Source organism: Acipenser ruthenus, chromosome 24, assembly GCF_902713425.1.
Source record: "Acipenser ruthenus chromosome 24, fAciRut3.2 maternal haplotype, whole genome shotgun sequence".
Lineage (NCBI taxonomy): Eukaryota > Metazoa > Chordata > Actinopteri > Acipenseriformes > Acipenseridae > Acipenser > Acipenser ruthenus.
The window spans coordinates 18146442-18159356 of NC_081212.1; the positions used below are offsets into that span (position 1 = coordinate 18146442).

Here is a 12915-nt window from a genome sequence, read left to right on the forward strand (position 1 = left end):
TGCACCACAGAGTCAGAGCTGCCAAGTGAGATGGAGAGTGGAGGTGGGAGTGAGAGCGAGGAGGGCGGCTCTGGATCGGGCAGCGAGGAGAGCGACGAGGGCTCCGAATCTGGGAAAGAGAAAAAGAAGAAGCCTGAAAAGATTAAAGTCAGGAAAACCCTACCGGAGAGCGCAGAAAGGTGACTATTTACAGGAAATGCCTACAGGATAACCACCAGTATAAGTCCTGTGGGAATGTTTACCACACTCTTCCATTGTTGCTTTGCCTTCTGTACACTCTGCTTCATCAGAATCCAGACATTGTTGGCATACCTGTTTGTTTATATTGTGTCACAGACTTCAACATGTCACAGTCGTATTGAGCATAACATGCCTAATGTATTTTTGGCTTGTCAAACCTAATCAACAATCCATTAGATAACATCACTGTAATTCTGTAAGTGAACATCTGTAAACATTGTGAAACTCTTGTTCTCAGCGAGCTGAGCGGAGAGGAGGAGAAGAGGAAGAGGAAGGAGAGGAAAGCAAGCTCTGAGTCTTCGTCTGAGGAAGAGGAGGAGAGCTCATCTGAAAGCAGCTCCTCCGAGTCTGAGTCAGAAGAGGAATCCGAGTCTGAGCCCGAGACCAAGAAGAAGAAGAAGGTATCTAGCCACAGCTTTTCCAACGAACACCTCGTTGACAAGAAACATTGAAAATCTGTACTAGAGCAATAGATATGTATAATATGTGTTTTAAATCGCTTGCTCGCTTTCATTTCCTATTAAGTGTTATAAGTAATATTGAAATAAATAGTCATTTTAATGCAGAAGTTATCAGATGAGGGGGGTGGTAAAATGCACATATCTGACATTATAGTCAATGCTAGATAACAGTGTTCCAATTGCCAACCCTCTATACCTGCCTTATTGTCCATCCTCTGTTCGTTAATAATTTTTTGGATCATATTGTATTTACCCTTTATGAACTGGAATAAGGGGAATACATTAAAGGCATTGAGCTTCTACATGTTAGTGTGGCAGTATTAAGATCTGTAAGTGTTTAGATCATTAATAAAATAGACCTTCTCTTCCAGATCTCGCTTTCCAAACCAGTTCCTAAACAACCCAAAAAAGAGATCTCCCTCCTTGACTTGGATGACTGTGAGTGAATCGTCTGACTTTGTTAAATGAATGTATTAACTAGCGGGGAGACTGGAGCATACTGCATACTGCTATCACATTAGGTGTTGGTGCTAAACTACTCTAGAGGAATGTTAATCACTGCTGGTCAGTAAATGGAAATCATGAGATACATACAGCTGATATTATCCATTGAAAACTCCCTGGCCTTGTCTTTGACATACCGTACCAAACAACCATGTATTTTGATGAATAATTTTATACATATACATTGATTAAAAGTCACACAAAAAGGTATTATTCATACATTTTCAGGATGTATTAAATATATATTGAAATCCATGGTCTGTAACATATTATACATGTATATGCCAATGTGGGGCTTGTTTAATATACTGTATTGTAGACTGTGAATCTCTGTTAGCCTGTATGCTAAAGCCTCTCCTCTTTTCTTGTGGTCAGTCATCCCCACCCCATCCCCTCAGGTGACCCCCATCAACAACATTGTGTCCAACAGCCTGGCCACTGACTTGCAAGGGCTGTCCCTGACCGACAGCGCCCTCTCCCCGACGGTGAGTGAACTGCAGCCTGGCTAGTCACAGGGAACTGCGTCCAGCATGGGATTATACACTGATTGCTGATTATACAGTGATTTTGATGAATTTTGTGTGTTTGGAGAGCTGCTATGGGTCTGAATTATCACAGTTACCTTGACTCATGTATTCTTCTTCTTCTTTAGATTCCCGTTGTATTAAATTGTGACTTTTTAAAATTCAAAACTCAATAGAGCTCTCAAACATGTCTTGTCTCAGCTGTTACACTGACCAAGTATTTGTGCCCTATGGCATTAGATTCCATCAGATGGTGTGTTAGCGAGTAAGCCTCGTTCCCAGCATTCCCTGCGTTCTTATTCTGTGTGCTCATCAGATGATCAGCCCCTCGTTCAGCTCCGTGAAGACCTACGAGCTGCTGCACCGCATCACTGGGGAGGGCCTGGCGGTGGAGTACTGCTTCAGCCGGCAGCCCTACAGCCTCGACCCGCACATGGTGGCAGTGCAGATCCAGTTCAGCAACAACACAGACACCGAGGCCAAGAGCCTGCGCATCCAGGAGCCCAAACTCATGTCAGGCATGAGGATGCAGGAGTTCCCTGAGATCGGTGAGTAAGACAGTGCTAATAAGGGCTACATCTACGTTGTATAGTAGGGTCTGCTCTGGTGGAAATTCCAGCAATGATCGGCACTGGTGTATGCTGGTCAGAGCTGGTGGGTTTACTGGTCATGCTGGTTCAGGAGACTCGGTGCAGGTCGAGGAGCCAGTTAAACTGATCCAAAAAAAAAACAATAAATCAACTGATTGTTGTCTGCTCTCCAAAATGCATTTGCTGTAAACCATGTTTGTGATTTTAAGTGCCTGCTTTCTCGACAGTTGCTGTAATTTTCAGTGGCGTAAAAAGCGTGGAGTTTTGAATGTTTGTCATCCATAAAACTCAATCAAAATACAAGTTAAAACTAAGAAGCCATGTCAATGAGACAAACGTTTCCGCTCCTGCCTTGATCAGTGTACCTTTAAATGTTTATCTTAACTTGCTTCCTGATTGTGCTGGGAAGAATGTTTGTGTTGGGACAGCTCTTCACTCTTATTAGTATTTGATTGAAATAAATCTAAAGGCAAAGTCCCATATTTATTTGGCTGTAGCATACAAGTGCAGGTTAGCTTCACTTCACTGAAAGACATCAAGCCATTAGTAGTACAAGTGACTCTGAATACATCCAGATGTGAAATACAAACTAATAAAGCACAGTTTCGACCTATATACTTGTAAGTCAGTATATCACACCATCGCTTTTCAAACAACACGTTTACATTATTTGTGTTTTGATTTGAAATATTGTGTTTTGATTTATCTGGGATGATTTGGGCGCTCTGTGTATTGCTGCTGTAACAGCACTGCTGTTGTTTGCCTGCAGAGGTCCTGGCTCCTGGTGAAACAGTCACTGTCGTCATGGGAATTGATTTCTGTGACTCCACGCAGGCTGCCAACTTTCAGCTGTGGTAAGTAGCACTTCCTGTGTGGAACTTGAACCCTTGCAAGGACGTTCTCTGTGCTTTGTATAACGTGTGTGTTTTTGTTGTGCCCTTTGCAGCACCCAAACCCGCAAGTTCTATGTCTCAATCCAGCCTCCGGTGGGTGAGCTGATGATGCCTGTGTTCATGAGTGAAAACGAGTTCAAGAAAGAGCAAGGTGAGCATTGCATAGAAATACCTGCACGGAAATTAAACACACACACTTTTTTGCACCACACAAATTGTTGCTGGAACATACAATAGAAAACCATACTTCTAGACCGCTTTACAATTAAGGCTACATTTGTGCAGTCCCTATTTGTACCTATTTACTACAATGCGCAGTTCATTTTAAGGCCGCCCAGGTGTTCTGTATAAAAGTACATGGATAATTCCAGTAAATCTTACGGAATATCTATTACCATCATTTCGTAGATCTCACATTTTCCTCTGTAAAGGGACACATTTTAAAAGCGTATCGTTCATGTTTTAATCAATTCCATTTTTTAAAGGAGAAAAAAATCATGTTATTGTTACAAAATGAAAAACACAACACATTGAGAATGCTCAAGAGTACTTGAAATGTATAACTTAGTTGTTTGGTTCTAGTTTTGTAAAATGAACAAGTGTTTTAGACTGGAGTAAAGGCTTTGAACATATGGCTCAAAAGGTCATGCTTTCTTTTAAGGGGCATTTTTTGTTTAATAAATGTTAACAACTTTTGCTCATTGTGGCAGGAATAATTGGGCAATGCATGAATATAAGGTTAGTTGCAGATCAGAAATGTTTTGTTATACTTTTAGGATTGCAGTTTATTGGACAAAAACAATAGAAACATCTGCCATGACAATGTTGAAACAACGTGACCATTTCATGAACTGTTTCAATTGTCGTGATATGTGTCCATTCCACTGGTCATCTCATTTCTTTCCAAAACATCAGTGAATGAAATGACAACAGGGAGATGCAGCTTTCCTATAGGAAACAATACAGGAAAGGTTAGGAGTCCCATTAACATAACAGGGATAGCCAAGTTACATACAAGTATGAGCTACATATGGCAGGTGTTTCCAATTATTTGTCCAACCCTGGTATTGGCTGTTTCCAGGTCAGGAGGAAAAGGTGCCTTGATTAATGCTGTATTTCTACACTGTTTACACTGTCCATTTCATTTTGTATTTCCTATCCCTTAGAGCAGCTAATAAAGCTGAGTATGGGTAAGTTGTTCTGACAGATGCATTCTGTCCATTGTCGTTGTGCTGTCTGCCTTACCTCCCCTAACACTGTCCTAGCTGTGTGCCCTGTGGCTTTTAGCAGAACCTGCAACTATTGCCTGTTTTAGTGAAAGTTGACCCCTCGCTGAATATCACAGGTATTACAGCAGGTCCGACAGAGGCAGTACTGTGGATTGTATTCCAGGGCTTGCAGTCGTTCTGAGTGGGTCAGGGTTCTGCTGGTCCAGTATTATATCTGTCTTTACCTGACTCTTGCTTCGAGTTTACCTGAACAGACTTCCTTATTCCATTCAAACCATGTGACAACGGCAACTTTCAACTCTGCTCGTTTTCAGTATATATGTTTCTATTGTTACATGAACTTGAATGGTATGAGCAAGTCTGTTCAATGCCAGGCAAACTCAAATACAGACTCATAAAGAAAAGTAATAATCAATATTGGAGCAAAGACACAGAGAACCACTCAGAATGACAGTAAACATCAGAAGAACTTAACGGAAATGTAACAAATCCATTCAAATGACATTCAAAGCTATTTGGAATGAAATGGAATTTGCAGATAAGGTAATGGCAGTAGCAGTTGCTTTCCTAGTATGTGTAATGCAGTTGTGCAGCAGTGAGGCTCTGAACGGGGGTTAACAGCACTGAGGTCTCATTTGGCTGGCGGATCACATTCCAGGCTTCGCAATAAATCATTGGCAGGGAAAGCACTTGTCCTGAGTCTCCAGGCCCTGTTCGCTGGCATTGTGCAGTAAGATTGATGGTGGACAGCTATCAAGTATTGCTTTCGAATTGGAAAGGAGTCATTTAAAAACAGTGACGAACACGGTCCAGACGTCAGCAAACAGCACCAGGTTTCCGTCATTTTCCTAATTTATAAAACGTTTATAAAGACAACATAGGTTCACTGAAACATCCAGGAGCTTTGCCAAATTACAGGACAAAGTTAGGACAGAATGTGCAGACATCGCGTTTCATTTTTCTGGACAATTTCCTATCTGCTGCGTTGAATAAATACATTTAGGTATAGCTTAAGACATCTGTTACTAAGTATTGACTTTTTTATTGAAGGTCATTTTGTTATTTATCAATAGATTCGGTAATTGGGAGAACCTTGTCTATTATAATGGTCCTCAAATTATGTAGAAAAGGCCCCAAAACACATCTGTGCTTTACATTGGGTTCCATTAGCCACAGACCAGATCTTTTAATGCAGGGAATCCACCTGGAATACATCAGCCACTTTGGATAGATGGTTGATCAAATTCAGGGTGATTCTCCAGTGCTGTAAAATGCGCTAATTAAATCCAATTGTGGCTTAACATGGCATAATTGATCAGATTGACCCATTAGTAATTTTCAGGTCCATTTAACCCAGTAATGATCCTGGAGTTGGCTATCTGACCAGTGTGTACACCACCTCATATTTAATGCATATTTCATCACCTGATAGTTTACCTTTCTCGTGCAATCGACCCTGATATCCCAACTCTTGACCTCATGTCTGCTGCTAGGCTGTATTAGAAACATGTGTCATACACTCTGGTCTTTGCCACTCTCTGTAGGTCATCTGATGGGAATGAATGAGATCAATGAGAAGCTGACCATGGGAGAGAAATGCCAGAGTGACCACGCCATCGTCCAGAGAGTAACCTCGGCTGCCAACCTGAGCCGGGTGCCCTGCGGGTCAGACAGAGAGTACAGGTCAGTAGACAGGCAGGGACAAGCAGGTTTCATTGAGGGAGGAAGCTTGTGTCCTGGAAGCTAAAAAATACCATTGGTCAATGATAATGAACAGATACATTTGAATACACAGACATTTCAGCCATGGAAGTTTAAAATGAACCAACACCAAAGAATTCAACTCTCCTCTTATATAAATGAATAATAAAGAGGCTTGCGTCCTGTCGTTCTGTCCACCCATACCTGATGTTCTTCAAACGTTCTTTTCCAGATTTGCTGCTAAGACGGTGGCCAGTGGCAGCCTGGTGCTGGTTACCGTGGTGACGAAAGAGGGCATGGCGGCCCAGCTGACCGTGAACTGTGAGAAGATGGTGATTGGCACCATGCTGGTGAAGGACATTCTTCAGGCCCTGTCACAGTGATGGAACTGTGACCTTTAGCTGTACCATCCCCTTAGACTGCACCAATCTGCTGTAATACCCAGACACTTCCCCTGTCCCTTTCCCCAAGTCTCTCCTTCAGCCAGAAACCCATGCCTGTCTTGGCCATGGGAGAATTCGAGTCATGTTTGCAGAATACTCATGTAGCTCTTGCTTGCTCATACATGTTTGCACAATCAGATAGCAACGAGTTTGCAAGATGTGTACAAATGCAGCCCCAAGCATTTCCAGATATATTTTCAATATGTGGTCAACATATACAGTACTGTGCAAAAGTTTTAGGCAGGTGTGAAAAAATGCTGTAAAGTAAGAATGCTTTCAAAAATAGACATGTTAATAGATTATATTTATCAATTAACTAAATGCAAAGTGAGTGAACAGAAGAAAAATCTAAATCAAATCCATATTTGGTGTGACCACCCTTTGCCTTCAAAACAGCATCAATTCTTCTAGGTACACTTGCACAAAGTCAGGGATTTTGTAGGCATATAGTCAGGTGTATGATTAAACAATTATACCAAACAGATGCTAATGATCATCAATTCAATATGTAGGTTGAAACACAATCATTAACTGAAACAGAAACAGCTGTGTAGGAGGAATAAAACTGGGTGAGGAACAGCCAAACCCAGCTAACAAGGTGAGGTTGCTGAAGACAGTTTACTGTCAAAAGTCATACACCATGGCAAGACTGAGCACAGCAACAAGACACAAGGTAGTTATACTGCATCAGCAAGGTCTCTCCCAGGCAGAAATTTCAAGGCAGACAGGGGTTTCCAGATGTGCTGTCCAAGCTCTTTTGAAGAAGCACAAAGAAACGGGCAACGTTGAGGACCGTAGACGCAGTGGTCGGCCAAGGAAACTTACTGCAGCAGATGAAAGACACATCATGCTTACTTCCCTTCGCAATCGGAAGATGTCTAGCAGTGCCATCAGCTCAGAATTGGCAGAAAACAGTGGGACCCTGGTACACCCATCTACTGTCCGGAGAAGTCTGGTCAGAAGTGGCCTTCATGGAAGACTTGCTGCCAAAAAGCCATACCTCCGACGTGGAAACAAGGCCAAGCGACTCAACTATGCACGAAAACACAGGAACTGGGGTGCAGAAAAATGGCAGCAGGTGCTCTGGACTGATGAGTCAAAATTTGAAATATTTGGCTGTAGTAGAAGGCAGTTTGTTCGCCAAAGGGCTGGAGAGCGGTACACGAATGAGTGTCTGCAGGCAACAGTGAAGCATGGTGGAGGTTCCTTGCAAGTTTGGAGCTGCATTTCTGCAAATGGAGTTGGGGATTTGGTCAGAATTAATGGTCTCCTCAATGCTAAGAAGTACAGGCAGATACTTATCCATCATGCAATACCATCAGGGAGGCATCTGATTGGCCCCAAATTTATTCTGCAGCATGACAACGACCCCAAACATACAGCGAAAGTCATTAAGAACTATCTTCAGCGTAAAGAAGAACAAGGAGTCCTGGAAGTGATGGTATGGCCCCCACAGAGCCCTGATCTCAACATCATCGAGTCTGTCTGGGATTACATGAAGAGAGAGAAGCAACTGAGGCTGCCTAAATCCACAGAAGAACTGTGGTTAGTTCTCCAAGATTTTTGGGCCAACATACCTGCCGAGTTCCTTCAAAAACTGTGTGCAAGTGTACCTAGAAGAATTGATGCTGTTTTGAAGGCAAAGGGTGGTCACACCAAATATTGATTTGATGTTGATTTTTCTTCTGTTCACTCACTTTGCATTTTGTTAATTGATAAATATAAACTATTAACATGTCTATTTTTGAAAGCATTCTTACTTTACAGCATTTTTTCACACCTGCCTAAAACTTTTGCACAGTACTGTATGTGAAGCCATGTTTTTTATTTATTATACGAGAGCTAACCATTGCTTTAAATTTAAGTGTATTACCTCTTATTAGATAAAATAACATGATACCCCTTTAGTTGTCATGATTAATATTAATTTAGAATATGCAATTATTTCAAAGTTTATAGATAAACTGGTACCTTTGCTGTAGGTCTGATTGAAGCTTCACCATTGGACCGGGAAGCATCAGCCACTTTTCATCTGTAGCATTGTGATTGAAATCTCTATTTACAAAGCTTGAACTCATTTACATGGTCTTGTACAAGAACAAAGAAGTGCCTGGTTTTGTTTAGAAAAACATAAAGTATAAACTGTAGGTGTTCAAAACAAAGGTAACAGAAAGTCTATCGCATTGGGGAATTACACTCCATTCATATAAATGTCCACACATTTTTTATATTTCCAAAGCAGGGTTGTCTCACACCTAAACTCACGCCACACAGGCTTCTCACTCCTCACTCCTCTTCTCAGACTGGCCATTTTTCCCTGTTTAAATGTTTCCATTAATTGAATAAACACAGCTCCTAAATGATTTTCTCGCATTTCTCATAAATTAATAATTACCGGAATTTCTTAACTCAAAGCTGGTGCTTTACTGGCCTCTCGTGGCCAATTCCGGAACTACAGGCAACCGAGACACACACAACTTAGGCTGCCAAGTTATTCAAGAAGTCTGTTTTTATGAGTAAAATCGAGTTTGATGTTTCTGAAACTGTTCGGGACTGTTGTTGGTTTTATTAACAACAGTAAAGAACAGTTTAATAAATATTTAGTAAAACCATTTTTAAAACAACCCATGTGTTAAAGCTTTGTGAACAGAGTTCATTCATAATATACGTATGTTCTTAAAGCATGGAAATAGCAAACGTTTTACACCCTTTGAAGGTGTTTTCAAAAGATTGATGACTGTAGAAAGAAAGAGCAAGTAGAACGAAAATGAAATGGCAATGATTTGGATTTCTTTAACACACCGTTGATCGTACACATTGACATTGTTTATTATTTTCCCAGGCAAAAAGGCGTTGGGCATGTTAGTCACAGCTGAAGGAGTTTGCTCCGTAGTGCAATCACCTCCATGATTGTTCCTGGTTTCATTTCTGCCTAGCGTGAATGTAGCATGTATTAATGGGTTAGACTGATACCACAAACCGCCGTGTTGATTGACCAAACCTGGAAATCACCATTTATTTAAAGAGGAAACAACCAAACCCTTTCATAACATTTCCACACCAAGTATCTGCAAGCCCCTTAGCATTTGTTTTTGTTGTCTTCCAAACTTGTTTTCACTTTTTCTAGCAAGGTCAATGTATCCTCCCTATATAATTGCTCTTAATTGTATTAATACTTGTACTGTGATTCTTGAAATGTATTTTTGTTTACGACTGTAAGTCGCCCTGGATAAGGGCGTCTGCTAAGAAATAAATAATAATAATAATAATAATAATAATAATAATAATAATAATAATAATAATAATAATAATAATATATATATATACACACAGGGGTGTAGTGCTGGGGGGTCGGGGGGAGCGCTGCCCCCCCACTTCTCTTGGGCAGGGAGAGCACCACTTCTCTGCTTTACGTGCAGAATATTTAACTGGTTTAATATATGGAGATATACATGTGTGTAACCCATACAAATAAGCAAAGATTACAACAACCATAAAAAACCCTTGAGAGATAAATAATGAAAACATTTGAATGTAGCGTGCCTGGTCTGGAACAAGAGGTGTGAATAATGTAGAGAGGTGAAGGGAATCTGTATCAAAGCTGTGCTGAGGTGTCAGCGTTTTACAATTAGATGTAATAATTGGAACAGTTCTTATTTTTAGACCCCATATTAGGAGGCTGTGTGGTCCAGTGGTTAAAGAAAAGGGCTTGTAACCAGGAGGTCCCCGGTTCAAATCCCACCTGAGTCACTGACTCATTGTGTGACCCTGAGCAAGTCACTTAACCTCCTTGTGCTCCGTCTTTCGGGTGAGACGTAGACTCTGCAGCTGATGCATAGTTCATGCACCCTAGTCTCTGTAAGTCGCCTTGGATAAAGGCGTCTGCTGAATAAACAAATAAGAAGAAGAAAGATAAATTAAGCTAAACATATATTTAAAAGATAAAGCTCAATCGCAACAAATAAATAAATGGTACCTGTGGCCTTACACATCTCTTTTTGCAAACGGATGCACTTCTGTTTCAAAACCTCAGTCTCATTCGCTCATAAGCGGCTGCAATAGGCTAGTGAGACGAGCTGATTCTGGACCAAACCATTCAATATACGAGTGGGGGAGTGTTACGCATAGGATTAATAATAATAATAATGACGGCGTTTTAATCGTGTGTGTATTAGTGTATGAAACTGGTTGTGAAAATATGTACAGTATTTATTTATTTATTTAAGTATCTTTAATATAAATAGCTGTACATCTAGTTGCTTTACAATAATACCTCAATACCTGAATGTCTGTATTTGTGATCAGCTGGTACAGTTGTTAGCCATTTCAAATACCGTAACTACTAGTAATAAACTGTGGTTCTGTTGAGTGTGTGGGGAAACAGGGACTGGTAGGGTTGAGAGAGTTGGGGGGGGTAGATAACAGCGACCCCTCACTTCTAAATATAGCACTACACCACTGTGTGTGTGTAACAGGAGAAAAATTCATAAATATCAAGCCACATGGAGTATGTCAACTTTTTTTTTTTTTTTTACATTTTTCAAATGAAAGGTGAGTTAAGGTTTTGTGGCTACAGGCCATGGTAGCTATTTAGGATCATCATTATTATTATTATTATTATTATTATTATTCAAACAAGCGTTTCTCTGCTGAATGTAATAGAATATGTTGATTTGTTCTCTGGTGGTAATTACAATGAATTATTGTATAATATACAATAAATTAGAAGGCACAAATATTGAATGATGGCATGTAAAGGGGTAGGGAGGTGCTTTAATCATTTTATGCAATGTGTTGTATTTATCCTTACAGAAAAAAATGGGATCCCAATGTATTAACCTGAAAAGAATACTAAACCATTATTAGACAATTACCAGCAATTAGAACCACACACTCTGGTACCAGTGTCATACATTGTGATGTCACCATTCCACCATACCAGTGTAGCTGCTACCATAGCCCCTTAGTACAGAACCATTGCCTTGCCATTGAAGAAGATTTATTTATGTGGTGTAGCATTGCTGACACTTATTTCAAATTACTTTAAGAACACAAATATGAATTGCCTCTAATCAAATCTGAAAGGTTGGGCTGCATTGCTTAGAAGATGACAAATCTTATACCAAGGCCTGGACTAAGTTACAGCCCACAGTGCCATGAAAGCAGCTTGTTTCTATGGTGGTTCAGTTGCTATATACAGTGAATCTTAATTGAATGCTAGCTTAGGTTGTCAATTGTATGCACATGACAGTAACATATATGAGACATTCTAATTTAAGAAATTCTACTAGGAAACTTCCAACATTTGAGTCAGACGTTTGTGTGGCGATCATTTCAAATGACTTGATGTAGACAGGGTGACTCGTGTACATGGCACAGCAGGTATAGCAGGTATCAGTCTGCCCCTCTTTCTTGTTTGGTTGTAAAATGTGATGATGTGTTTTTTGAATGTGACAGCTTTATTTATTATACAAAATAAAAACTATCAATAAAAGCTGAAACCACGCTGCAGACTTATGCTTTTTTATTGAGTTTATCTCTATATGTACTTAAGGATTTCCAAATTATGATAATGCAAACCATTTTTTAAAAATATGTTTTAAAATATAAAGTAAAAATCGATGTAAAGTAGGAAAAATTACCTTCAAATTAGGACAACTGCACAAGTGGGTCTTCATTGCCCATTACCATCCGTGAAAACTGAATTGAATTCATCAACAGTAACGTTCAGGTAACCTCTGAATTGACCCTGTGCCACAACAATATCATGCAGTACACTATATCATGCATAATGTGTTCTCTACTGAAAATCCTATCAGCTCTATTTCAATAACAAGCACTCTGAGGTAACTGCCCTGGAGTCATTCCTCAAATTAACACTTTGATGTGGCTTTTCATATGAAAAAGGCTGAGAATAAGGTTGTTCAAATGAAATATGCCTCCCCCCCCCCCCCCCACAACACGTCATTTTCCAAAACAGATGGGGATGTCTCTGTTTCCAAGTCCCGTGGTTTGAGGCAAAGCTCAGCTGTAATATGCACACTAAATTCAATACTTTCACTCACACCCACTAGTCGTGGGAGTTGTTCTGAACTACTGAATGGTTCAATGGAGTTTAATTAAGTAGGTATAACCCACTGAATAAAACAGAAGCAAAATAATAACCCTTTTCTTCACTATAGAAACTACAGCTTTTTTTCTACCCTTCCTAGGGCATAAAACACATTGACTACCAAAAAGACAAAAAGTTACCTAACTCAAGTTGTTATGTTTTTGCATTAGTCTAATACAGTCCATTTTCAGCAGCAACAGAGCATTTTAATCTGTAAT

General features: G+C 40.1%; 1 protein-coding gene across 8 annotated transcripts in view; it reads left to right on the forward strand.

The window, feature by feature from the left end:
- LOC117429198 (AP-3 complex subunit beta-2-like) overlaps positions 1-12091 on the forward strand; it is a 68485-nt gene extending 56394 nt beyond the window's left edge. For 5 of the 8 annotated variants that reach the window (XM_058998493.1, XM_058998494.1, XM_058998495.1 and 2 more), the window contains 10 exons: positions 11-179; positions 479-641; positions 1073-1139; positions 1581-1690; positions 2046-2277; positions 3089-3173; positions 3266-3363; positions 4379-4402; positions 5986-6124; positions 6375-12091. In XM_058998493.1, the coding sequence (XP_058854476.1) occupies positions 11-179; positions 479-641; positions 1073-1139; positions 1581-1690; positions 2046-2277; positions 3089-3173; positions 3266-3363; positions 4379-4402; positions 5986-6124; positions 6375-6525 (1238 nt within the window). In that variant the 3' untranslated portion in view covers positions 6526-12091. The remainder of the gene's footprint in view (positions 1-10; positions 180-478; positions 642-1072; positions 1140-1580; positions 1691-2045; positions 2278-3088; positions 3174-3265; positions 3364-4378; positions 4403-5985; positions 6125-6374) is intronic. The other 3 variants (XM_034048455.3, XM_034048456.3, XM_034048452.3) reach the window with 1 other exon arrangement.
- Positions 12092-12915: the final 824 nt, after the last annotated feature.